At 37.7% G+C, this 26,806-nt stretch overlaps 2 protein-coding genes across 10 annotated transcripts in view; one reads left to right on the forward strand and one right to left on the reverse strand.

Moving 5' to 3' along the window:
- The window catches only part of ALPK2 (alpha kinase 2), a 98,194-nt gene extending 80,967 nt beyond the window's left edge, over positions 1-17,227 (forward strand). For 2 of the 3 annotated variants that reach the window (XM_075021344.1, XM_075021343.1), the window contains 2 exons: positions 13,292-13,324; positions 14,588-15,105. In XM_075021344.1, coding sequence (XP_074877445.1) covers positions 13,292-13,302 — 11 coding nt within the window. In that variant the 3' untranslated portion in view covers positions 13,303-13,324; positions 14,588-15,105. Of the gene's footprint in view, positions 1-13,291; positions 13,325-14,587; positions 15,106-17,068 lie in introns of those variants that run through there. The other variant, XR_012649094.1, reaches the window with a different exon arrangement.
- The window catches only part of NEDD4L (NEDD4 like E3 ubiquitin protein ligase), a 193,107-nt gene continuing 173,746 nt past the window's right edge, over positions 7,446-26,806 (reverse strand). For all 7 annotated transcript variants that reach the window (XM_075021351.1, XM_075021352.1, XM_075021353.1 and 4 more), the window contains 9 exons: positions 26,668-26,738; positions 24,520-24,615; positions 20,869-20,942; positions 18,324-18,384; positions 17,871-17,930; positions 17,221-17,328; positions 16,267-16,363; positions 15,590-15,662; positions 7,446-13,110 (listed from right to left, as the gene is read on the reverse strand). In XM_075021351.1, coding sequence (XP_074877452.1) covers positions 13,008-13,110; positions 15,590-15,662; positions 16,267-16,363; positions 17,221-17,328; positions 17,871-17,930; positions 18,324-18,384; positions 20,869-20,942; positions 24,520-24,615; positions 26,668-26,738 — 743 coding nt within the window. In that variant the 3' untranslated portion in view covers positions 7,446-13,007. The remainder of the gene's footprint in view (positions 13,111-15,589; positions 15,663-16,266; positions 16,364-17,220; positions 17,329-17,870; positions 17,931-18,323; positions 18,385-20,868; positions 20,943-24,519; positions 24,616-26,667; positions 26,739-26,806) is intronic.

Raw genomic sequence — 26,806 nt, forward strand, 5'->3', positions numbered from 1 at the left:
GAAGGAATGTTCCCATCAGTGTTGCTCAGAGCTGTTATCACCAGAAAGGAGGGGAAAAAACAAATGCCAAAACCCAACCAAAAAACTGAGCTACTTGTACTGATGCTGTTAGAAGACTGTTTGCCATGCAATAAATAATAACTTTGTAGGAAGAATAAGCAGAAATCGAGATGATGGTATACTTCACAAATCTAGAATTGTTTGTGGCAAAATTATCAATACATATTGGATACGTATCACCAATCCATATTTCAGGGATTTGATGTGCTCTGAATGCATTGATGGTGAGAGATTTGGGAACTGGATCTGATCTGAGTTATCTGGTTCTGGCATTCAAGACCTGAGACACACTAGACACAAAAGCAACTGTTGAAAGTTCTAAGGAGAAGGAGTCTCCTTGGGAAGCAGAGGTATTTTTTTATTTGTTTTTCATCTAAGAGATGAAGCAAAATCTTACTTCCAGGAATCCACATTGGGGGAGATTCAAATTCTGGTCCAAACTTCTGGTTTAGAAGAACTGATACTGACTCTCTTTAGTGTTTGTCTCTACACTTAAGTCATGATTAATTTCTCTGTTCTAAAAGCCACTGAAGGAACTACAGTACTGATGACAGTTCATCATAAAAGGTTTTCTTAGCAAACAGTACATCAGCATCGCTGTTATTCTGAGAATTCAGAGTCCAAAAAATCTAAAGATAGTTGCATTTTTTTATCTTACTAGAATTCTTACCGTTCTTCTCTATGCCAGTATGCTGCCAAACTGTAGTTGTTGAGAACAGATAAACAGAGCCTTTGCACCTGTGCTTAAACTGTTCTGGTTCATATTCTTTTGGTACAGTGCCACTGCCAATGTGTAGACCAAGAGAGCGTTTGTCAAGTCTAGGTTGTTTCTGAGGAACACTTTGATTTGTCTTGGGCTGCTTCCTTGTCACGTAACACTGCCTGCCTTTCTGCCTTTGGGAATAATTCTCGAATATTGATGATCTGCAAGCTCTTGTATTAGTGTCGGTACTGTTGTTACAAATAAAAGGCAGAAAGGAGTGACAGGGAGATGTTTCCTGCCTTGCTATCAACTAATGAAGTCCTTTATAAAAAGGAGAAAAAAGAATTCATAAGTTGGACTGCATGCTCCTGTTTTTTGGTTTTTTTCTTCTTTTTAAAACCTAGAGGCACAATTGGGAAATATTGAGTCCAAGATGTGCATGTTGTAACAAGCTATTGAGATGATGTGTAATCACAATTTAAATTATTATTAAATAATCGGAGACAGTGAACCATCTTCATGCTTGATTAGGAAGTAGAGCGGTTTAAAACTTGATAATTTACTTAAGCTGTTGTTCATGGCAGTAAAGCACTAGAGCAAAGGAAATTACTGGGATGGTAGGGAAAATGTCAGTTGTGGGAACAAGTAGCCCTCAATTCCCAAACTCTAGATGGACTGCAGAGGAAGTAAATTCCTAGACTTGCACAAAATATTAACCTCTAGCTGCTTCAAAGTTTTTTTTGGTTTTGTTCTGTGTAAATAAACCCTTAAAACTAAAGATATGTTCTGCATCAGCATACCAAAATATTTAGAGGTACAGCAGAGAAGCATCTGTCCACTGCATGCGACTAATATTTGCCAAGTATTGCTCTAGCGCCCATCTCTGTTATCCTTTAACTTTAGTTAAAGGTTCAAAGTTTACCTTTTGTTTAAAAAGTGATTTCACAGGGAGGTCATGTCCTCTATGCTAATCCAGTAGTGATAGAGGTCTGTAAAATTAAAATTGAGTTTACCACAACTTGGAGGAAAGCTCTGAAGCCCATACAGAAAACCTCTATGGCATAGAGATATGTGCATGTCCACGAGCACAGCAGTACATAGTGAGCCTGAAAAAGTGACAAAATGGAGCAAGTAATTAGTCCAAATCAGCAGAACAAGCAGAAGCCTCAGTTTGTCCCACCTGTTTCTGCACCAAAAATGAAGTTGTGGTTATAACTTGTGTGATTACATCTGTGCTAGCTTAAGCTGGCCAGACTGGATAGTAAAATACTGGAAACCAGAATACAAATGTTATGTTCATATCTTTGCATATGTTACTGTGACTTTGCTACCTGAGTTACTTTCACTAGTTTGAGGCAGTGATTATTGCTTGCTTTGCTGTGTAAATGTGCATTACAGCGAAATTTTTTGTTAGCTGAGAGTGAGTACATTCAGCATTCAACAAGATCAAGTTCACTGTATTCAAGTCATAGACTCACAGAATGGTTTGGGTTGGAAGGGACCTTAAAGATCATCTAGTTCCACCCCCCCTGCCATGGGCAGGGACACCTTCCACTAGATCAGGTTGCTTAAAATCCCATCCAACCTGGCCTTGAGCACTGCCAGGGTTGGGGCATCTACCACCTCTCTGGGCAAGTTGTTCTGTGCCTCACCACCCTCATCATAAAACGTTTCTTCCTTATGTCCAATCCAAACCTGCCCTCTTTCCGTTTAAAACCATTGCCCCTTGTCCCTGTCACTACAGGCCCTGGTAAAAAGTCCCTCTCCATCTTTTCTGGAACCCCCCTTTATATATTGAAAGGCTGCAAGAAGGTCTCCCTGGAGCTGTCTCTTCTCCAGGCTGAACAACGCCAACTCTCTCATCCTTTCCTCATAGGAGAGGTGTTCCAGACCTCAGGATCATTTCTGTGGCCTCCTCTGGACCTGCTCTAACAGGCCCATGTCTTTCCTGTACTGGGGACCCCAGAGCTGGACGCAGTGCTCCAGGTGGGGTCTCATGAGAGTAGAGGGGGAGAATCACCTCCTCTGATCAAAGGATGGACCAAAGGATAATTTGAGTTTTATCAGGTCTGAGCGTTTAAAAGCTGGGCAAAGACTAAACTTAAACTTGAATGATTAACCCAATTGCTCTCCCTGTGAATATCTATCATTCCCTATTTTATATACCCGGAGTCCTACTTCTGGGACCTAACTCAGTTGAAGCCAAAGAAGCCTGGTTTCTAAGTCAATGGCAATTGACTGAACAGCCACCACACATCATCCAGTAATTTTTTTTTGGAAAGTATTCAGCTTCCTGAATGTTTAGACCTGCAAACCCACCATGTCTGCCTTCTGTTCAAGTGTTGATAACTATCAGATCTCAGTAAGAACTAGATACCTGCATACCCCAGTGGATCTGGACTTAGTCTGTGGAAAATCCAGCTGCTAGTAAGGTGGCTTCTTTGGTGTCATAGTATAACTTGCTGATAATGAAAAAATAAGCTACCAGCATAAGATTTTAAAGTGGTTGCATTTTTATACACTGCTGATAGAGAATTATCAGAGAGGAAGACACTGAAATTTGAAGTAAAAAACTTGTATTGCTAAGGTTGAGATATGACAGTGTAAAAGGTAATAGATTTAGCACAGTGTGTATTTGTAATGAATATATCTTAGGGTTGTATTGTATTGCACTTTAAACTTAAGAGTCTAATCTGTCAAGCTAATGAAACACCCACAGCAAATGGCAGAAAATAAGTCGGGTGAAAATAGCAGATGCATTTGAGCAAGAATAAATTGAATTTGAACATGGCTCTTGATCAAAAGCTGGGGAAAATAATCGATGGTAATCATCAAGGGATCTTTGTGATCCTTGTATTGGAGATGTTTGAAATGGGAGTGTTTCCTGTTGGGTTGCCATAGCAAACCCTGGGTGCCTTTCTCGTGATGGTATTATGTAGGAATGTAAATGATAGTGGGTTTTATGTAGAGTCAACCTTGGAATTAAAGAAAAGCATGAAATTCAGCTTGTCATTCTGTTGGATTTAAAATACTGAAAACTGCTGAAGCGGAGAAGAGGTTGGCTGTGAGAAGAGGGTATGGGCCGGATTTTTGTTTAAAGGCATTTCAGCCTTTTGTAACTGCCAGTAGGTTTTCAATGCCCAAATACTCATTAAATACAGTTATAACTAAGTCATCAACAATAAGTGTAATTCTCACGTGCACAATTGCTCTACTGTGTTATCCCTACCTAATTAATGTCCTAATATATGTAATGAATTTCTGGGCATTAGCATATACTGGTTGCAAGGTCTACCTGCCTTGCCGTTCTGCAGAGCAGATGAAGTATAGCCAAGCAGAAGGTACAAAGAGTTCATGCTATATTGGCAGTGGGTACCTGATGCTGTCTTTGGCACTCCTGTGTCCTTTTTGTCTCTAGCTACACCCTGGAAGTTGTTTTGCACTAGAATTGCAGTAGGCAATTCCAAACGTTACCAGAAGTTCTTTGCCAACCCGCAGAGTTGATGGACTTGCTGTTCATGTTGTTGCCAGTGACATAAATATGACTGTACTTCTTGTGGGCTTTGTCTCCCCTCGGCTGGGTCCTGAGTCACTGCTAGGATTAGTTTGCACATGAGGGAACCAGCTCCAGAGGCAATTTCTGTCAGGCTTTCTTGCCATGGGCCTATAGTCAACCCTTATTTGAGAGACATTGTGTGAGGCACAGGTGAGTAAAAGCCTGTGTTGACATCTGCATGAGTTTGTAGGAAGTGTGGCTCTGACAGCCTTCAGGATTGGAAGCTGTGGCAAGCAAAGGAAACCAGAGGCCTCTGGACTATATACATAGAGATAGCAAGCAGAGTAGAGGTGTCTAAGGAACACAAGGATAAATGTGTGTTAGGTAAACGATAAGAGGTGTAAGGTTCAAAACAAAGGGAGATAATCCTTCACACTGAAAGTGATCACGGACACTGCTCAAGCAGCTGTAAATAGTACAACTTCCCATTACACTGGAAACTATTTATTTAAAAAAAATATAAATTATATGGCTATTTATGTGCAAAGAAAAAGAAGCCATCACCACTGTAGTAGGTCCTTGAGCTGTACATCACTCATGTTTGAAAGTGCATTTGCTGTAAGCACTACTATTTGCCCTACTCCTAAGCTGTTTTGGCAGAATCTGTAAATCAGATACTCGTCCAGCTGGACCTTTAAGTTGATGTGGTATGGTTCTTTTATTAATGACAGCAAGCTTAAAAACAGAAAAGGAATTAATTTGGATAGTGTAGAATTTTTCCCTTGTCAGGGGTATGAAATGTCAGGGTAGGAAGCAACCAAGTTTCAGGGCTGGAAATATGAATGTATTCATGGCTAATATAGTTACTGCAGTGTCTCCTATGGGTGACTACAAAGTATTGTTGATATATAGGTATTGATTTGGGATTTGAATGTACTGACATGGGGTTTTTTTGTTTGCTTGTTTCTCAAGGGCAACAAAACCTTACTAGCCATATATAAATGGCATATAGTAAGGATTTGCACAGACGTTCTTTAACCACTTTGAACATTACCTTGCCACAATTTATTTTTCATTTCCAATTGGGAGCACACATGGAATTGCTGTGTGTTGCATTTTGGGTGGTGTGGGTTTTTTGTTTTTTGAAACCTACTGGATGTAACTATACCAAACATTAATATACATGTAGGTATCACTGGAAGACATGTATGTCGAGGTGTGTTTTGTTTGTTTTTTAATATTTTGTTGTGAAGAGTGCTCCTGTTTCACCATTACACGGAGTTTGTCACTTTACAGTGCAAAGATGTTTGCTTATGTAAAGGTGTACATTAATGATACAGCTGAGTTAGTTCCAGCACAAGGGAGGCTGCAATATTAGTTGACAGAATTAACTTTGAAAGGTGTTGCCTGGCTGCTCTAGCTTAGGAAGAGGTGGACACTTGAAGAAAGGGGAGGAGATGGGCAGCCCTTCAGAAACCAGTGCCCAAGGGAGGAAAATACAGATAGGCACAAAGTTTATACAAAGTAAATTAGTTGCTGCTCTGTGGTGTCCATACAGATGAACAGTAAAGAGACTGGTGCATTAACTAATAAAGCAGAATAAGTCGTGCTGCAAGTTGAGATGATGTACCGCAACATCAAGCACATGCACAAAAATAACTTGGTTGCAAAGCTTAATAGGCTGAGTCATCTAGTGGTTTGGTGTCTTTAAGAAGTCATATGGCAGCATTAGTGAGCTCCTAGTAATGTGATTTGTAACAGGAATTCCCACCTATTGATATGCTGAACAGTATTTCTGATGGCAGGTGGTGTTTCTGGGTCTTACTAAGAGATTTCTTTTTTGCCGAGTCACCTTGGCTGCCCTTGTTCCTCTTCCAGTTCCTGCATGCCTGGATACTTGCTTAAGCAAATGGGGGGGGGGTGTGTGTTGGTGCGTGTGGGTTTTTCTTCCTTTTTTTCTTTTTCTTCAGCAAACTGCAGCTGAAGGTAGCTGCAAGAGTATGCTACGCAACCCTTGATGTGTATTAGTGCAAGTCAGATCAATGTTGCATGTAGGCTGTACTTCATGTGAAGCTCAAAAGCCAGGAGACAATTTGGTACATACCAATTCTGTATTTAAGACTAACATAATTTAGTCCATATGCAACTCTCTTAAGTACTGATATTAGCTGAGGAGGAATATACTGTATTCCTAAAGTGAGCTCTTAAGTTAGAAATACAACTTGTGGGTTGTTTTTTTGTTTGTTTTTGTTTAGGTTTGGGGTTTTTTGTTGCTGTTGGTTTTTGTTTTGTGTTTTTTAAGTTAGGCATTCACACTGATGAAGAGAAAAGACAACATTAGTTCCACTGCTGTTAATAAGAAGTTGTTCTTACTACAATGTTGGAACTGTAACACTGGAAATCAAAACAAATTTACCAATGCATAGACTTGCATTGTTAAACTGAACTTTGTTGAGTTTGTTGCAGGTAAGGTATTTTGTTTGTAGTATATACATTATTGTGGGCTGCAGAAAATTCTGCTGTAAACATAGAAAATATGTAATAAAAATGATAGAACATTCAGACTTATTTCAGGTATGGCTTAAACAGAAAAAGCTTGTAAGTGTGCTGCTTTGTACGGTCACTGCAGAATTGGACAATTCAAGAACAGCACTTCTCATGGAAGTCTGATGGAGTATTAAATTTCTTCTATTAGAAATATGATGGAACAGTAGATACCAGTAAGAAGTTGGGAGGGGTGCAATTTTTGTATTTTATCTAATGACACTTCTTTAGAGAACATCACATAATCACTAACCGTATCTTAACTGCTCAAATCCTTATAGAGAAAAGTTACCTTGAATCATGCCTTCTGAAGGTGGTTGTGCACCAGTGACCAGTATCCACTGTAAACTCTCAGGGATACATTCTTATTTAGCTGAAAACATTATACCCATTACTGTTTCATAAATGCAGTGAGGATCATGGGGGAAAAGAATGGGTACCACTTTTGCAGAAGCTGAAATATGTGGATGGTGTGTTCAATCACTTAAAAATCACATACAGATGTGCTTGCATTAAGGCTCCCCCTACCACATCCCAGGTTGTGAAAGCCTTCCTGCAAATTGTGACCTTAAGGCAATTTTTTTTTAACAAAACAAAACAAAGCTTCAGTTAGACAAAAAATATATTTGAAGTATAAAATGCTGTAGCTTCCATAATTCTTTATTAAATATTTAAGTAAGTTGCATCATTTCATTACAACAACTTCATTTTTTCACATTGAGTTTTTGCTGTCAGGAAAACAAACTACAATTTCTTTCACTGCTCCTCAGAAAATAATTGGAAAAAAAATGACTTTTGTCCATAAACAAATCCTTTCCCCACAGTGTATCAAATCCAACCACAGTTTAAAGCTGTATTAATTGTGAAAATGAGCATTATTTATAAGTAGTACTTTTAAAATCAATTTTAAGGTAGTTTAGCATAATTTTGAATAGCCTTCTAGTATGAACTGATTTTACAAAAAAATAATTATTAAACAGTGTGAATTTAATCTGGAATGTTTGACACTTTTGCCTGTTTGGAAATATTAATAATCTCAGTTTTAAATTTGATTTAAAATTTATGTTCACAAACACAGAACATAGCAACATAGTCTTGTGGAGTTTTCCATTGGGGTTTTGAGAATCATAACCTATTCACTATTGCATGGTTGTGATAAATCTGCAGTGGAGATGGATGGCTCACCAGCCTCTTTAAATCCAATAGAACAGATTACAGTATAAAAATGCAACACATGTACTATTGTATGTGGATGCATACTGTGTATGTTTTTACAGCTACATATTAAAAAAAATGAAGAAAAAAAAGCAAGATCTATGTGAAAATTGTATAGAAAAGGAAAAAAACCCAACATGTAAGTGAAGGATAAATGTGGACAAACAGATTGTTAGAAGTGTGCATTGACAGACACATCACCAAATATGGTTTGCACTGGTGGTGATGGTATCTAACAGGGTGCTAGGTGCACTACGACAGACCTGATGAGTATGTAACATTAATATGGTTAGATTCCAGTTTTATGTTTCCCATGCATTTCAAATATGTATTACTTCTTAGTGCAACATCATAACAGATGGGTGAAGACTGTAGGGTTTTTTCTTTGTCGTTTTAATTTTACATACAAAAGGAAAAGATTTTATTAAAAAGGTAAGAAAATTAATGTACATTTTAAGATGTCCTATCTGGACATCTACCTTTTTTCCTACTATACATACTGATAATTAGCCCTTGCAATCAGATGGGTATGATCACTTACTTTTAACTCCTAAAAATGCAGTCTAACTATCCAGCTTCCCCTCCCTGGCTCCCTAGTTTTCACAATTCCTGGCCCTTTAGTGTCACGTAAAATGCTTCACCCAAAGCATCAGGAACAGCTTACGGCTGCATGCTGCAGTCACGATTACCAGCTTGACCGGGCTGAGCACACAACAATGGCAGTGCGTCCCTTTGGGTGCAGGATAGGCTCTAGCTGCCTGGTTAGTACTTACAGCAGCATCCTCATGCTAGCGTGGCACTCACAGAGAATTCAGAGAGGTCAGCATGAGAGACAGAAATAAGGTAAATCTTGTAGTAACAGAATTGGGTTTGGGTTTTGTGGTTGTTTGGGGTTTTTGGTGGTGGTTGTTTGTGGTTTTTTGTACTTTTGGACTGAAAGACAAAAAGCAGTTTTCAGCAGCTGGGCAGCAAGTGGGAGTTGATGTGATCAGTATGGTGTACATTAACTACAACCTTACAAGGCACATATCTATAAGCCTTAATGTGAAGAGGAGGTGATAGCTGCAGACTCCGTATTCTGTATTGTGACTGAAGTTTTTATGAATTATTTGCCTTAAGGCTTCTTAAGAGTGAACAAGTGATGGTTTACGTACCACCTTTATGATTACTATTTATTAACCAAGAAAAGTAGCTGGATAGAACCTTTTAAAATACTGTTGGGCCATTTTGTGGTGAATGGGCCAAACTGCCAATATACAAGAGCGTACTGTGTTAAGAAAGGCACAATACTATGGTACAAGTCCCATTGGAGTGTTAGTTGCTTTGTTTTAGATGTTTTAAGTAAATGACATTTAGCTACCTCTTTTCCTAGAAAGATTCCTTCAAATGTAGCTTCAGGAGCTCCAGACGGACTCCTAGATGGAAAGTCTGGAATCCAGCTTAGGGTCTTGGTAACAGCACTACAGCTTTATGTTAAAAGAGCCCTGCAGAAGAAAATCCACTTCCTCTACGGCTAACAATGCCATTTACTTGGTCTCATATAGTTCATTGCAAAACTGAAGGTAACTTCCTGGGTTTTGTCACAGCATAGAAGATCTTAACTTTTTGGCTGATGAGGAGGGTGTATCTGCCCAAGGTTTAGCCATCAATGTAGCTGCCAATAATAAAATCTGAGTTGCATGGGTATAGTGCATTTTAGCAGGGTTTTACAGCTTATGTCCCTGTAATGACCATGATGCCAAGCCTGTCAGTAACAGCCTGATAGTTCTAGCTCACAGTAAGGCTTCTGATACCCAAAATAAAAGCTTTGTGCAGAAATGGGACTGGGCTGAGCAATTCCCCTCAGCTCATCTTACAAGGAGTCTTGCTTATTTGTGAGCACTGACTCTGGATTACTTATGGACCCTGACAGTTTCACTTCTGTAGTGAAGGGAGCTGTTGTGCATCTGTAAAGGCAAGACAGTGCTGGGTTGCAATAGCATAGCTAACTTTGGGAAACAAAAAGTAATGAGCTGGCTTATTGTTATGTTCACCTTGGCTATTAGGAATAATAACTTCATGGGGTGTTGGACAGACAAAAGCTAACTCAGCTGTGCATTGGCTCTACAGTGATGGTAGGTGTGCAATGCAGGAGAGAGCTGTGGTTGCAGTGTCTAGGGCACAAGAAGCACAAAAGAGCATTTATTTAGCTATTTGCATTAATTGCAAGAAAGCCAGAATAGCACAAATTTCAGCATAAGGTGTACAAGTCTATCGGGAAAATGCATGTTGGGCCTTATTGTCACTGCTGCCTGAGTTAGGACAGGTCTCTTGGTGAGCTGTACTCAAAGCTGCCACTCTAATGGCAAACCTTGAGGCAGTCAAAGGCTTGCTTTTCATATTGAACTATTTCCTAAAAACGAAAACCCCTTCTCCCAAATAAACCACAACAGTCCAAATGCACATTAATTACAATTCATACAGTGGAATTTGCCTCACTATTTTAATACCTAGTGAATGCTTTTGGAGTGTCTGTCAGTTTGTGAGGTAAGTGGATCTGAAAAGATGTTAAGCTAAGCAATTCTAAATTTTCTTTTAAAAAATATAATCATCCAAACAACAAAAATTTCCCTTCTAGTCAGATGTCACTATGTAATTCTATATAGCTGAAAGGGCTTTGTAGGTAAGTATTAGTAAACCTGTTGTAGAAGCTGAGGGTGAGGGGAGGGACCAGAACAATATCACAAGAAAAATGGCAGATTCTTAAACACAGCCTGACTTCTGGTGCTACCTCAGCTGCACTACTGCTAGGTTACAGCCTTCATCTGTACATGAGATTACATTTCAGTTTCACAACCAAAAAATGTCTTGGGAATTCTTAAGGTTCTGATACATGGTATTGGACATGAACGGAGCCTCCAACCACACCAAAAATCCTCCAGGTTAAGACAGAAATAAAACAAATTTTGGCATATGACTCCTTCCCTCAAAGGCATCCATGTTATAACCAACTGTGCTGAACATACAGAAGGCCAGTGGAAATACCTGCATTTACCTCATTCTCTCCACCTTCCCCATGCTCCTTACCGCAGCTAAACGGGCAGTATAGTGTTTCTCTAGCCACTCCGATGCAGTCTGCTTTTGCATGTTCAAGCTCGCTCATCAACGTAAAAGGTCAGAAAGGAATGTCAGGAAACATATTTAATAGCAAATGAATCTTAACCTGCATTCAAATAATAAAAATAACCTTCCTCATGCATCTGTTAGCTTTTCAAACTTTTGCTGGTGTGCAACCATTTGCTGCATGTTACTAGCATTAAGGCTTCTTTCCAGTAGCCTTTTCAGCTGAACTGTCACTGTATTGAAGGGTCTGCAGTATAGCTGCACATTCTCAGACACAGATTGTACTTGCCCATGGGTGCTGGGGAGGGGGTACAGGCAGGGCTAAAAAAGCTGTTGGCAAGGAGTTGAAACTTTTTTGTTTTGGCATGTGGTGTGATCATCTTCCTTCATAAGCATTAAATGGGTTCTTGGGGAAAAAGCCTACCTCTACATAAGTACGTGGGCAGAACTTACATCACTGAATGTTAAATTGCTGAAGCCATACCCTCAAACCTACTCTGGTATATTGCAACCATTTAACTTCAGTGGATCACATACAAATCTTTCACTTTTAATCCGTCACAAAAGAGATGCAACTCAGACATTATAGTTTAAGCATGCAACATGTCATAGGTAACAAAATTGGTTAGATAGCAGTGTATATTAAATAAATCTTTGTGATTAAGTAAAAAATAAATCACAAAAACAATTGCTGAGGAACGTGTCTGCAGGCTCAGCTCTACATCTGTGGTTTTTTTTCTTTTATACATTAGCAGCAGCCAAATTCACAATTGATAGATATTGCACCAGAAAGACATGTGCAGTGAGAAGGAATATAATCACATTAATGTTTATGATAAAAAAACAGATATGACTTCCATGTGTTACATAAAGTGCCTTTAGAGTTGGTGCAGTTAGAAACAAACAAAAAACCCATTGTTATTTAGATATCATTAGCAAATGCATACAAATAGGAGACAAACCAGATCTGTTTTCCATAGTGCCAAATCACATAGTGCCAGGTTTCATTCAAAATGCCTCCATCACAAACAGTAGAGAGGAAAGGATAATAAAAGAATCACTATACAAAGATAATGACAGGGTTAAGCATACTTTCCTAAAATGATTAATGCCAACCCTACCCCAAAATACTTTATAGTACATGTAAGTATTACCAATAATGAGGCAATTTCTTAACTGAACATGAGATTTGGCATGCTATGTTATGATTCTCCCTTGACTTGTAACTATTCTAATATTTATACAAAAATCCAACATCCAGTCTGTACTTCTGGATACAGAAAAATATTTATGTGCTCAATGAAAAGAGTTGCTCTCAATATATATAGCCCCTATAGAGAAAATTTCCAACATAGCTTTCTCCTACTTCCTTAATGGTTTGGGAACACAAGCCTCAAAATGTGCTTTGAAAAAATGACACTGGCATCAAGTCTGGTATGAAATTAAGAAAAATGCTCATTTTTCCAAGTATATGATATTTAATTGTAATGAAATAAAATCTGAAAATGTCTAAATCAATTAAAAAGTAAACATGAGTTGTAATACTATACCTGTAAAATGATTAATTCCATTCATTGTCATTAGAAATTATGTAAAATATTTATTAAGGGCTTTGCCTACAGAGGCACAACATAAATAGAGTAAGTCCTGCTGAAATGTGATCAGAGTTCATGTTAAGCAGTTGGTAATCTGCTGTGGAAACATCAGAAAAGCCACCCACAGATTACAGTTCAAACTTGTGGATTCAGGCAACTGCACTGTCGAAGGGTTTGCTCCATGAACCAACGCTGTGCAACTGTTCTGCCATAGTCCCTCAGAGTCCATTAGGCAAATGCAAAAGTGCAAGCAGAACTTGCTTGAAGGGGGTGGGGGGGAGAAGTTGACATTTTAATCCACTCCTTCAAATCCTTGAGCATTTTCAACTGCCATAAGGAGCTTCTCTCGCAAATCTTCAAAAGATTCATAAAGAGGTAAATCTAGGCGATTAAAGCTGAAATTTAGAAGGAAAAGAATCATTTAATAATCCATTGAAAAATACAGATAACTTTAAAGAAACAGAAAACGTTAAATAATTTGGGGGGGCATTAACAGAGAATATATCTTACTGTCCAAATGGGGGTGATCTCTGCAGTGTCCTTTGCAAACCTAATTAATGCTTGTGTTCCCTGCAGGTAGCATCTGAAACCAACCCTGCCTGGACCAAAGTGAGTTTTCAGAAATAAAATTGGGAAGTTGTTAAAAACCACTTAAGAAATGAAAAAAGCCAACAGCCCCCACCCCCATATTTAGTTGATTGAAAATATTGCATCTTTGTTGAAAGGCTGGTTTCCTAAGATTCAGCAAAGATGTTCTGAATTTATAGGACAGACTCTGTACCCTCTGGGGGAAACAAAGAAGAATAAAAAACATCCAAAAGAAGGTCTTGAAAAGGTCCTGTAAAATCTAACAGATAATTGAAACGTAAAGAGGCTGGGTTGACTTTGGAATGCGTTTGGGATTCTGTTGTTGTTTTTTTCCTTTTTAAAGAAAACTTTTCATTCTATAGAATGATTATTTTTATGGAAAGATCACCATTCTCTACTAATGTTCTAAAAATTAGTTTTCCTATACAGCACAATTTAAGTTAGTTACCTTAAAGCCATATTCTTGATATGCAACAGAGCAAGACAAGGATTTGTATTGAATGCTTTCAACATTTGCAAATTCTATAAATTAGGACTAAATCAAGTCAGCTTATGATCTCACATTTTTAGTGAACTGTCCAACAATTTATGGCCTTTAAGTAGCATGGCTTTCTATGGCTATGTTTTGTTACATCAGACTTTCTGTAGTTCCATTATACCCACTTACTAGGACAAAGAAAAATAAAATGGAGAATGAGAAAGGGAAATTGATGGTAAGAGTAAAAGCTGCTGGCAGTGTGGTACAGCTTAGTGAGGTGATAGCTGAAATAAAATCACAGCACCAAGGAAAGAAAAAAAAAAAAAGCATCAACCCCTATTTGTACAAATGATAGTCTTGATTTTAAAATGCATGGATATCCTTCAATTCCTTAGTTTTCCAGAAGGAAGGAGGACGAGGTGATAAATGCCTAAGACACATAAAAGAAGGCAATGAATAGTATTAGCCTTACAAGGTGAGGCACTATTTTTCTTCCTAGTATGCCCTGTTAAAATTCCTGTTACCCTTTTTAACAGTCTCTCTCAGTTTATTGCCTATCTGGTATTTTTTAAGGCCTTCAGACTGACAGAACAGAGCCTATGTTTTAACATTCATAGAAAAATAACTAAAGCATAAGATGCAATTCCTCTTGCTGTTTTTCCCAATCCCAGTTTTGACAGGAACCACAAAACAGATAGCTGCTCCCAGCCTGCCTTTGCCACTACTCTGCAGTACTATCTGTGAGTCACTGGATGGCTCTGTGACTGTGTATCCTTACCTGTCATGTCTGTTTGTCTGTTTCCTAGGAAACTGGGGGGGGATTAGAAAGTCTTCCCAATGTGAAAGGCACTGGGAAACCATTAGGCATTTGAGGTGGAAGGGACTGCAGCCTGAACAGGATGCTCAGCCAGTGAGACAGATGTGATGACAATTTGTAAGATCCTGGGGATCTTTGCAGGCACTGAGGATCCTACTCCCAAATTCAGCACAACATTAAACATACAGTAAGTACACTTTCTGTGCTGTGCTTCATGTGCTCTGATCTGGATTGTGTTGCAAGCACCTCACATAAACAGATTCTTATGTATTTGATACGGGGAAAAGTCTAGCAGAAGGGATTCTAATTTATTCCATTTTGTCAGAACATCAGTTTAACTGGCCAGTGCTTAAAGCAATTTGCAGGCTACTATACAGCTTCAGCTATGATAGTTAACATTTTGTATGTATGGGTAGCAATTCCTTCAAATGTAGTATAAAATAAAGTGGGGAAAAGCTATCTCTTCTCTCTAACACATGTTTTAACAGGCAAGCAGTTACTAGAAGAGGAGGCCTAAGTTGAAAGGGTTACTTGGAATACAGTAAAATAGCATTAAAAAATCTTTATCAGGCTATGATGGTCAGAGTTTATTTTGTATTCATTCACCTGCATTTATTGCAGAACACCTACACCTACTTAGTGTATTAACGCAGCCTTTCACATGTCCATGAGAAGGCAAAACAAGCATTGTTTAGGAACTGTAAGAAGCAATGGCACAGTGCTGGTGTTGAGCCCTGCTACCTCCTGGAATTCTGCATGTTACCTTCTGCAGCTGTGTGTCAGCAGATAATCACCAACTGTTCTTCCCCTTGTAAATGCACACCTACACACACATATGTGTAGGTTTCAGAGTATCCCATTTTATAAAAAGCTGTATGATCAAGAGCTAAAATATGTTAGAGAGAAGCAGGGTCATCAGTTCCCCCCTTTCTTGGCAGTATAACAATACAATACAGAAAAAGCTATATAATATTATGCTTTTATGACTTACCATGTGTGAGCTCTGGGCAGTTTATCAGGACTTCCCCATTGCTCTATTGTAAACAGCTGAGGACCATTTGAACCTAGTTGGAAATGAAAATCATATGAAATATAAATTGCTGGACACTACAGAGAGTAGCTAAATATTATTTTTAACTTAAATGTTTGCATAAATTGTAGGCTAGAATTTTCAACTGCTACAAAATACCTGGTACAAACTCTCTTAATTAAAACTGCATTAAAGCAAATAAGAATATGGTTATTAATTTCCAAGCCCACTTAGCTTGTTAAGTTTATCTAACTACCTTGGTGTAGAGTATATGTAATGCAAAAGAAGTAAGCTCAGACATTAACATTTAAGAATTAAAGTGCTTGGTTAAACATGCATTCTCCTCCTCTTCATATGACATGAAAATTATTCCGGCTGACAAGCAAAATTTTTTTCTGTGGGAGCTAGAAGAGCATCTATGTAACAACCATGGCATACAAAACTTTACTCCTCCTCAGTGTGCCCCCCAAATTCTCCAGTGCCCTTGGCATCCAGGAGAGAATTCTTACGTGGGGGTCAAAGGTTGGCTTATGATTAAATTTCAGTCATGCCCAGGTTTTCTTGTTCATGTTCGGAAGGGGTCTGTGCAGCCATTCTATTGGTGAGCATAGTCGGTGGGCAGTTGAAAGGAAGCTCACCATAAAGTTCAGCAAATCCATTCATAGGCACGCGTGACGTCCCAGTAACAAACTGCAGTAATCGAATCCGTTTTTCAGCATCCATCAGTAAAACAGCCTATTGACAAACATACACGGTCACTCTCTTTTCACTTTCACAGCTGCAGATGTCATTGTTAAAAAACAAAAAAAAACCTGAGTAAAATGATCTATTTATGTTTGTTAGACTATAATAGACATGTAACTGTCAGGGATGTGGTAAGGTCACATAGCAGGTTTTCTCTGGTTAAATAAGGAGCATCCTCTTCCCGCTGCCACCAGGCCACAGTGAGGAGACACTGCTCTGGCAGCAGCACATACTGTTCCCCTGCATGATGTGAGGTGGATCGCCCTTCGGCAGGGTCAGGGCCCCACAGGCACACTGCACTTTTACATGTGCCCGAGAGGGACAGAGATGACAGAAAAGCCTTGAAGACCAGAGAAAGAGACTGCAAGGGTTCACAGAAAATCCCATCAGCATTGCACTGCAGCAGGACCTCAGAGCCAAGCCTTTTGGACTGATACAAGTACATAGTCTTCATGCATACCACCCCTGGTCATGAAAATGATGTAAGAAACCCAGCAACAAACTTCGAAGTGCATGCACGAAGCTGTAAGGTTCCTGTATTTTTAAGAAAAAACAGACACCCCTTTGAAAAATCTAAGGTTATTATGGGGAAAAGTAGTTTTTCTGGGGACATAAACTTTTCATAAAAGTATTTTACTTCACAAATACAGCAAGACACTTCAAAGATCTGACTTCCTATCTTGGGTCTATTTCTAGTGTAGTCTCAGCTGTCATTTCCAACATACAGAGATGTTCTTCAGCAGTTTTCATGAAGAAAAAAGATTCCATAACAGACTCCACAAAACAATACAGGAACTTTCACTTTTAAAAAACAGCCAGAGAAGCCAAATGTGGTAAACCAGTAGTACCTTCCAGAACCACTGGATAACGGGATGATTTGGGCAGTAACCATTTTTGTAGATTGTATGTTGCCTCCAGTCATTAACATCAACATCGCCAAGGCCACACATCAGTAACTGCATATGGAAATAAATTGTTACAGTGTTAATCGAAGATGGCATTTTGTTATCCTGTACACTTTATCAGAAAAACAAGGTTACGCCTTCCCTCTGTTGTCTGACCTTTTAAACAGCAAAACAGTGCAAATATAAAGGAGAGTTGGAGCTTCAGGAGAATTCTCAAAGAATATTTCATTTTACTTCAGAAGCACTGTACACTGACATATGTGTGCTTCGTGGGACAGCGTCTTTTATGGCATTTTGCTCAAAATATGACCGGTATAGGCATAATGGCATTAATTCAGTAAGCTACTTACAGGCTTTTATATGCACATACTCAACCACCTCACTGGATAATTACAATTTTTTGTGCTTTTATGTGATCAATAGGTTTATTAATTAGGGAGAAAAATCTCATTTCCCACTATAAGCAAAGCATCTTTGTCTGCAAATTCACTTACGATGAGTAAGTGATGACTGATGAGCCTAGGACATAATGCATCATTTTGTGATGAGCATTGCTGATCTGTTGTCTCTGGATGTCAATTAAACAAACTCACCTCTAGTTCATTTTCATCAAAAATTTTAATCAGATCAATGGGAAGAAGTTCTGTGAATCCCTAAAAGAAAGCAAAGTAAAGTTGAAATTCTCATACCATGTAAAATTAAATTTTTATCTAGCAGGAACTTTGGCTTCTGGGAACCTAAATAAATGACAGAGGATGAAGAAGTGTTTTGAAAATGAAATACATGGTTGCTGAAGTACGAGACTCTAATTTAGAAAATTAATCACAAAATTATTTCAAGCTTCAAAGAGAATGACCTTATTCTCATAAGGGAAAGATTATATATTTGTATACAAGGTAAAACTGTAAAATTATAAAACATAAGCATTCCACAACTGGTGCGGTTATGCAAAGCTCCCCGCTCCCTTAATACAGACACTGATGTATAAGTTGTCTGCATTAAAAAAAAAATATTTTGGGGAAAAAAAAGCAGCTAAAGAACCTTACCTCCAAAAAAGCATTCATTTGTTTTTGAACTCTGTTCACAAACCTCCACTGGATGACCAGGCTATAGTGGATAAACAAAAACAGGTAAGCACACGCATTAGAAGACTGCAAATTAAGTGTTCAGAGATTTTAGCAACATAATAGTTTCAGCGACCTCCCAACCACACTCTGATGTTAAGGAAACTGAGCAGCTTTTTATTAATTGTTCAAATTTATCTTGTGTGACTGACTGAATTGTTGAAAAAAACCAGTGACTATGAACAAGCTATAATGCAAGTATTTTCACTTTAGCATGCAACATGAACTCTACACATACATTTCCATCTTTTTACAGCTATGACTTTTCTACAACACTAAGAATTTTTTAATGTAACACTGTCATGTCATCTGATATTAACCTTTCTACCCCTATGGAGATTATCTCAAGGATGACACGGCAAAAAGGCTTGCCTGTGGACTGAAACAGCCTGCAAATTCTGTACTATGCTTTATTTCTTTCTAAATGAAGCTGTAATCCAGACTCCGGATGAGGTATTTACTGTTAGTATTAGGTACCTAAATGACCAGACATTTTATTCTTCCAGAACTCTGAGTAATTAACAATTCCCCACAAAGTCCACAGAATTTGAGGATAGATGTAATTACATATAACAGCCTGCCTATAAATAGAGGAATAAAACCTGCAATATGAAAAAAAAAGGCTTGTATTTCAATGCTAACCACCTACAGCATAAATACCTCACAGATTCTAGAATAATGCTTTAGAAATCCAGTTCCTTTCCTACTGAAGCATGTTTCATTCCTCATTTGCATGAATATAGCAATTATAATGTTTTCTCACCTTTGAAGAGGCACTAATTAAAAATACCAGCAAGTATAGTTGAACTTATTATACATTCTGGTAGGCAGAAAAACTGAGAAAACTTAAAAAACATATTTTAAGATTTGGCCAATTTTTGATAGCAACACTGGTACTGAAATCATGGACCTGGTCTGTGTTACTAGCAGGGGAGGATAACGGGCTGATGGCCACACTGGAGAGCACCTTCTGGCTCACTTTAACTTGGGTGCTTTGAGCCAGATGTTGGAGAAGCATATTTCCTATGTGGGGATTTCAGGAAAACCAAGCAGTCAATTTAATTTTCTTTGTATTGGCCAATGTTACGTAAACTGAATTTTCAAAGAAGGTGTTACAGCACTGGATATTGTTCATTTGACAGTCACTAGAAAATTCCCAGTGTGATTTTCTCATAGAGAAATAATATTGATTTTTAAGTAGCGCCTATTTAGTCAGTTTACCTGTTATTTTCCTTCTTTTCTGCAATAAGCATTACATAATAAAATGATGCAAACCACCAGATTTTCTATTAGACAATGATTCTTCATTATCTACATGATATCCCATAAGCACTACATATGCTTGAGAATGCACCATTTGGATGTTAAGACACAGAGGCAAAAATAAAATTACATTTGTGACTATGCCTGCAGTTTTGTGGGGTTTTTTTTTGGTTTTTTTTTTTGTTTGTTTTGTTTAAAGTATAACAACTAGAATACTTCTATCATAATTGAATTCTGGGGAAAAATGTTTGAAAAATTTTAAGTTGCATTAATCATTTCCAAATGGAAGCATACAAGTATCGACTCTGAAGTTATAAAAATACTGTGACTAGCTATGAAAGAGTATCTAGATGTAAACCTAATGCGGTTCTGAATTTTGGCCCACACATTTTCAAAGAGCTTTTAATTTCTGCACTATGATGGAGATAAAAGAATGTTTATGATGTCTAATATTTTTCATCTAAAAACTGGAAGGAAAAAAAAGGCAGAAATTTCATATTGTTCCACCATTACGGCCAAATCACCATAAGACACGTCAAATAAGATAAACAAGTACAAAGTTCTCCTCTTAGAGGAATACTTAAACATTTACAGAGTTCCTGAGTTCTTCCTTGAACGAAGACCACAATGGCAAGCAAATATGAACTTTCATTCTTTTTTTCTAGATCAGTTTAGTGTTCAGATCTGCACTCATCTCTATTCTGTGACCTAGCAGTTCACTGGGGTGGAAATTCATCACTGCTTTAGAGATCTACAAAGCAGAGCTAGTTACTCTAGGCACTTGGGCAACAGACATAAGCAGGCATGAAACTGGGCAAAATTGGTATGTTGACTTTAACATAGTAAGTAAGTACTGCATCCAAGACGTGCCATTTCCTTTCACCGAGTAATTTAGATGCAGATGTCTGTCATTCAGAGCAATCCTATCCCTTCTTGAATGTTCCTCGTGCCTACCCATCAAGAAAATAGTCTCCTATTACATCACAGACTCCCCTGATTAGTGTAACTCATAGAACACTAAAGGCTAAAATTCAAACTTTCTAAGGATTAGGGTATAAACAACGTTAACAATAAGATTTTCTTTTAAAAGGATCTCTGATGTTCTAGTGCAGTACAAATACAGTAATCGCAGTAGGGTAAGTTCTAAGACAAGTACAACTGTGCTTTCTTACACTTAGGATAAATTCCATAAATGTATACGTACTCAATGTATTCCCTTTTGTTTTCATTTGTTACCATGATTTCTGAGCCATTTGGCTTCAGGTCGACTTGATATGTCTGTATTTCAAAAGAAAAACAAAACACAACACAACATGACATTATTTCCGGACACATTTCTTACAAAATCCAGTCTCCTTGAGCAGCATTTGACAAGTAGTATCAGAAAATTACTATGCTGTAATAGCTAATGAGACATCGAAACATTCCACATTTAAAGATGGCATCATTAGGAACAAATTAGTCTATGATCACTTATAAGACTGAATTCTTGACCATATTCATTAGCAAGTGACCAAACCATTCCAAAGCAAACTTTTAGTCCTGAACAGCAGGTTCATTTGGGTAAAGAAAACATATATTCCATTTTAATAAGGGTAGAAAAATACCTTATAATTTTTCAATATGCTTGAAAAAAAATGATTACTTAAAATCCACAGAGAAACTGTTTCATAAAAAGGCCAAAAAAGCAAAGTAGAAAAACAGATTGCAGAAATGGTTAAGCACAAATTTGCTAAGGATGGTGTCACTGTGGAGTATAAGATTGAAAAAAATTCATTACAGTTCACAAGAAACTACATCAAGTCCAAATAATGTATTTGTTTCTGAAGAAGGTGATTTATCAGTAGGAACTCACAGAATTAATGATGGGTAGGTACCATGAAAGCTAAAAGTCGGTAGCTTTTATCAGTTAGTGCCACACAAAATTGCTACCAAGCTGTATGCTCCATAGCTGCAGCTATGAAGAAGCATTTTTCTGACTGCAGATCCTGCTGTTTACACACAGCATAGGCACAAGACTGGATTACTTTGTGTTAATTACTTGTAAAGCATGTGTGCTTGGGAGTGCTTTTCATTCCCCTAGGAGAGAAGGCAAGTCAAGTATTTTGTTGCTTGTAAGTCGTTACTCTGTTCCAGTCAACTTGTTCCATCACTTCAAAAGCATGGTTCCAGTGGAAGCAACCAAGACGCAACTCTCTGCATCCACATTCAACCAAGCCTTTTTTTAAAGCTGTTACTAATCTTAATTATTAAATCGGATGTTGTGGCTGAGTAACAGTAAGACAGCAAATTCATTAGCTAATAAATGGAGCTGTGAAAGGAGGAGGCTGGAAAGCTCCTTTCAGGACTGGATTAACACTGAATACTTTGACAAGGAGAAAACCAGTACAATAGGTCTATTTGAATAAATATACGTACTACTGTATAGGAAAAAAAAAGATAACTATACTATTAAAGAAAAGTAATTAATAGGGAACCTACACCCCTCTGAAACACTTGTTTATTCGTTCCATAAAGACCAGAGAAGACAGTCCAGAAATAGTAAGGAAAAGCTTTGCCATACTGTCAAATTTAAATAGGATAATGTTATGAAGATCCCAGACATGATGGCACAAACAGAAGGCTTCTTGGTCCTTGTTTCTTCCTGCCCACCAGATGATACATTGTTTTTCAGAAATGAGAAATAGTATTCCAGAGCCATTAAGAACTTAGGAGAAATACAGACCTTTTCTTTCTCTGCATTTTGAAGACAGCTCTCCATCTTTTACACGTTGAAAATATCTACTGTGTAATTCTTACTGACCTGTGAGAACTACCGAAACCGTATTTTGGTTATTAATTAAAGAAAGGTAATAAGAAGATAAGATTTATTAGAGGTTTCTTGTTTTTTTTCTAACTCCAGAAAAGTTTTTGGTGATAAATGAAGTATAAATAAACACAGAACCTTACAGCAATGCAAACACCTCCCTCTCACATACACAATGTCCTGGTGGAAGCAGTATCATCTCCTACTCAGGTTCCCAAGGGCACTTTTATAAAGTTTCAGTAGTTTAGCAGCAGATGAGGCAAAACAAGTGACAATAGTGAGTCAGGGTCCCTTCACTTCTAGTAGTCCCTAGAGTGCTGGCAACAGCCAGCGGTACATGCAGAAAAAGCCAATGTAGTCAATATTTGCCATAACTTCTGAATTGCTGGAAAGCATCCTATATGCATTTGGACTGATGTTTCCATCTCTAGGTAGATAAAGTCCTCCTCACTACAGCATACCCTATCCTTGTACTACTGAGCTTATCCAGCCTTTTCTTTGATAAAATTTGCCATGCCAATTTTGCATCTCACCAGCAGTACGATGGAAGCAGTATTATTTTCTTCTGGAATCAGATGCATCTACTGTAAATTAAACAAAAATCAATCTTGCTGACAATGCCAGAATTAGCTATTTGAGGTATTAAAGAGTTCAGAGAAGAGCAGAAAGTACCTCCAAGTAAGTTGATTTATGCTTTGAGTCAGAGAACAAACTTCTACCAGCAGAAGTGAAAGCTGGCAGTGAAAGGCTATGAATAAGTTGAAGCTAAACCTTTACAGAACAGAAGATAATGAAAATTACCAACCAACAACCCAGTGTATTACAAAAACTTTTCATCCTGTGGCTTTAATGTTCTCCCTAATTTTCAATGTAACCAATAACCGTATGTTGCTTCAGGAAAAAAGTAACAAGCACTGAGAAGTGGATCAGAATGTTCTTGACAGTACATTGTGTGCATGTTTTGAAATTTTGAAGTCAGCTTTCAAAAAAGGCTCGGTGGTCCACAATACCAGTGGTACCTGGAGCCAAGATATCAAGGTCTAAGAGTTAAACGAAGACACTAGAAGAGGTCATAAAAGACTATAAGCAAATTAATTTAAGAGACACAGGTAGGTATTACTAAGTCCCAATATTGTACAAAACCAGTATGTTTTAGTCACTACATGTGTGCATGCATTACGAAATGGTTCAGCTCCATAGCTTTTAGATAAATAAAAAAACCTCACCAATCACGGTAGGCAAGTAAGTTCCAAGATCATGTAAATAAACACATGATTTAAGTCCTCAAATTAAATTTAACACATATACTTATGTACAAGACATTTATCTGCACCCAGGTTATTTCCATCCAGAAGCTGATACAGATCTCTGAAGTTTGTTTTAATAGGATTCTCTGTAAAGACTGACTGTAAATCCAAGACAAACTGTACCACAAGCTGTTGTTAAAGCTTCTGCTGATAAAATGAGTTACGACTTCAGCTGATGAATTATATTCTCACCTACTTACTTCTCAATTGTTAAAAAAGTATCTAATATTTTTCATTTGTAATGGAGAAAGTCTGTTACAGAATCCACAGATTGTGAACCTTTTTAAAATAGGCATGCTTCCTTTTGTTGTATTACCTGCCTGCATTATATAAAAGACACCATAAACAAAGCACTTCACTGATTATAACTCTACCACTTTATTCTTTGAGAACATCTTCCACTTATAAAACCCTGAAGACTCTCTGGCTGAGACTGTTTTCTAAGATGGACAGTGTAACACCTTTATTACTCCTCATTGCAAGCATTTTACTCAGCTTCAAGTACTGCTTTTCATAAAGATGTCAAATTGCTCACTGACAAGAACATAATTTCCTTCTTTGGCATCCCCAGTCTTAGTTCAGGAAGAAAGAGACGTTAATATTCATAGTCTGCCTATACTGATCACTAACATTCAACAGTCCTGACCAAGTTCACAACCATGAGATAGTGCTCAGTATTTAATTACTTTGTGGCAATAACCAATAAATGGAAATATGGGCTTCGGGGATAACCTTTACATACCTGTCCAAAGTTTTCCTCATCTATGCAAAACATGAGATCCAACTCTGTAGGGTCATTTTCCAGGATCCACTTCAAAGAGTTGTAGTATTCGCTATCCTACAGCAGATTGTAATTAAACAATAATTAAATATATAAAATAAAAAAAAGTAAAAGTTTGAAAATGTGAACATTAAATGTACAGTTTAACTTTAAAATGAGCAAATAAAACCATCTAAAACTAGAACTCCAAAGGGACTAGAAAGATGAGAACTCATTTATTTGCACAGCTACTGTAAAGCAGGGTGAGATGGATTATTTTATTCATATGCATTTTTCTTAGATGTTATATTTTTAGATTTATGTAACTTTTCTTAATTGACTTTTAATTGCATTATTATACAACACAATAAATTGAGTCTACATATCTGTTAGGTAAATATGTATATAGTGGTGTGAAATAACTGATTAGAAAATGTCGTCTTGATAAAACTGTACATTCTTTTCAACACAATTTATATACCACTTCATTACATCAATAATATATTATACAGTAACTGATTGCATTGTTATTATTAAAAGCCTTAGCATTTACTGAATAAAAGACCCCTCTAATTTCCTAAAAGAGCTGTATCTTCATCATCTATTAAGTTCATAATTAAAGAAAAAGAGAAAGAAAAGAAAAAAAAAGTATGTGTAGCTATCATTAAATACTTCCAAGCAAGAGAGCCCTAAAAATTAATTTCAAAATGAAGTTAAAACATTATTTATTCATGTATGCTTCAAGAGAAGAATGACCTGCCAAAGTTTGGTGACTATGATATAGTGGGAGCTGGAGGAGAGATTAAGCAGTTGAACCAGCTTTTATGTCAGTAACTGAGAATGTGTAAAACTCTAAAACATTAACAACAATAAACTGTGTTTTATTCTTATACCAAGTATACTTTTGACAATGCCAAGGACAGCTATTGCAGACCTAAGAATAAGAGGAAAAGGTTTCCCAACTACTTGTAAGAATACAAGACCCTGAACTTCCTTTTAAGATCCTTCTGGATATGTATCTCATGAGCTTCATTTTAAGCTTGTACTTGAGCTCAAGTCATCTCCTCTTCTGTAATTCTGCCTCTGTGCTGGGCTTGAGTCAACTGACCTTGCTGCTGAAGACAGTCTTAGGAAAGTGCAGGATGTGAATGGCCAGGCTCACAAGCAAGTCCTGCCCCTACAGAGGCAACCTGGAGCAGTCTTATCCAGATAAACTATTCTGTATAATGGGTAACAGAGGAAGACATTAGAAAGGGGAAAAGTAACAGCTCCAAGGTTCTCCAAAGCCCATAGCAGTGGAAAAACTGGACAGACCTCAAAAGGCTAAAAAGACAAAAACAAGTATCATCCTGCTAACTTAATGGAAACCATTTGTATTTAGCTATTGTACGTATCTGAAATGTACTGTGTTTCAATACTGGTACACTACATGTCTAGATTGGGCATGTGCGGGATCCTATTTACTGTTGTCCTTCATTTTACAATACAAAGTTACCAACTTGTAAAACAATTTGGTTTTCTCCCAGGGAGTGCCAAGCACAGAACTACTTGATTGCAATTAATGCTGAAGGTGTGAAAGTAGAGGAAGTGCAGGGAACAAAACCAAAATGGATATAAGGGCATAAGTTGTGCTGCAGTCATTAAGTATATTTCAGAGAAAACTGTGTATAATTTGGCAACCCTTCCTCCTTCCAACACTGTGGGCAACTTCCTGTGTTGCCAGGTCAGCACTAAGCCCTTGTATCCCCCTCCTGCTGCTCCACAGCATGACAGGAAAGCTGTAGGGCTTGTTGGTGGTGCTCCTTGTAACATGGAGAAAGCTGATCCAGTGGCAAATCTGAAAGGACAATTAATTAGACATCTTATGTTGCATTCGTTACTGGCCTATTCATGTCTCTTCTCCCTTGTCTCTTTCACCACTGTTAGTGCACTGGTACTGAAACTGTTGTCCTAGCAGGGAAAATGTGTTTTATTAAAAAACAAGTACATACATATCTTTCTAAAGTTGCTGCAACTATGACCTTGTGTTTTCCACCGTGCTGTTTACTGGAATTAATAGCTCTCATAAATTTCCCCAGAAGAAAAAAATACATAATTACTAACGCTGATACAGTTTACATGTTATCTTACCACTGACTCCATGTCCTTCAGAGTTATTGGTTTCCCCAGCATCATCTTGTAAAAAGGTCTGATGAAGAAGCCTAAAAGAAAGGGAAGAGTGTTATCTCCACTGTTCTGCATTTTCACCTTACATAAAGCTACAACTACT

The sequence above is a fragment of the Buteo buteo genome, chromosome Z (assembly GCF_964188355.1).
Source record: "Buteo buteo chromosome Z, bButBut1.hap1.1, whole genome shotgun sequence".
Lineage (NCBI taxonomy): Eukaryota > Metazoa > Chordata > Aves > Accipitriformes > Accipitridae > Buteo > Buteo buteo.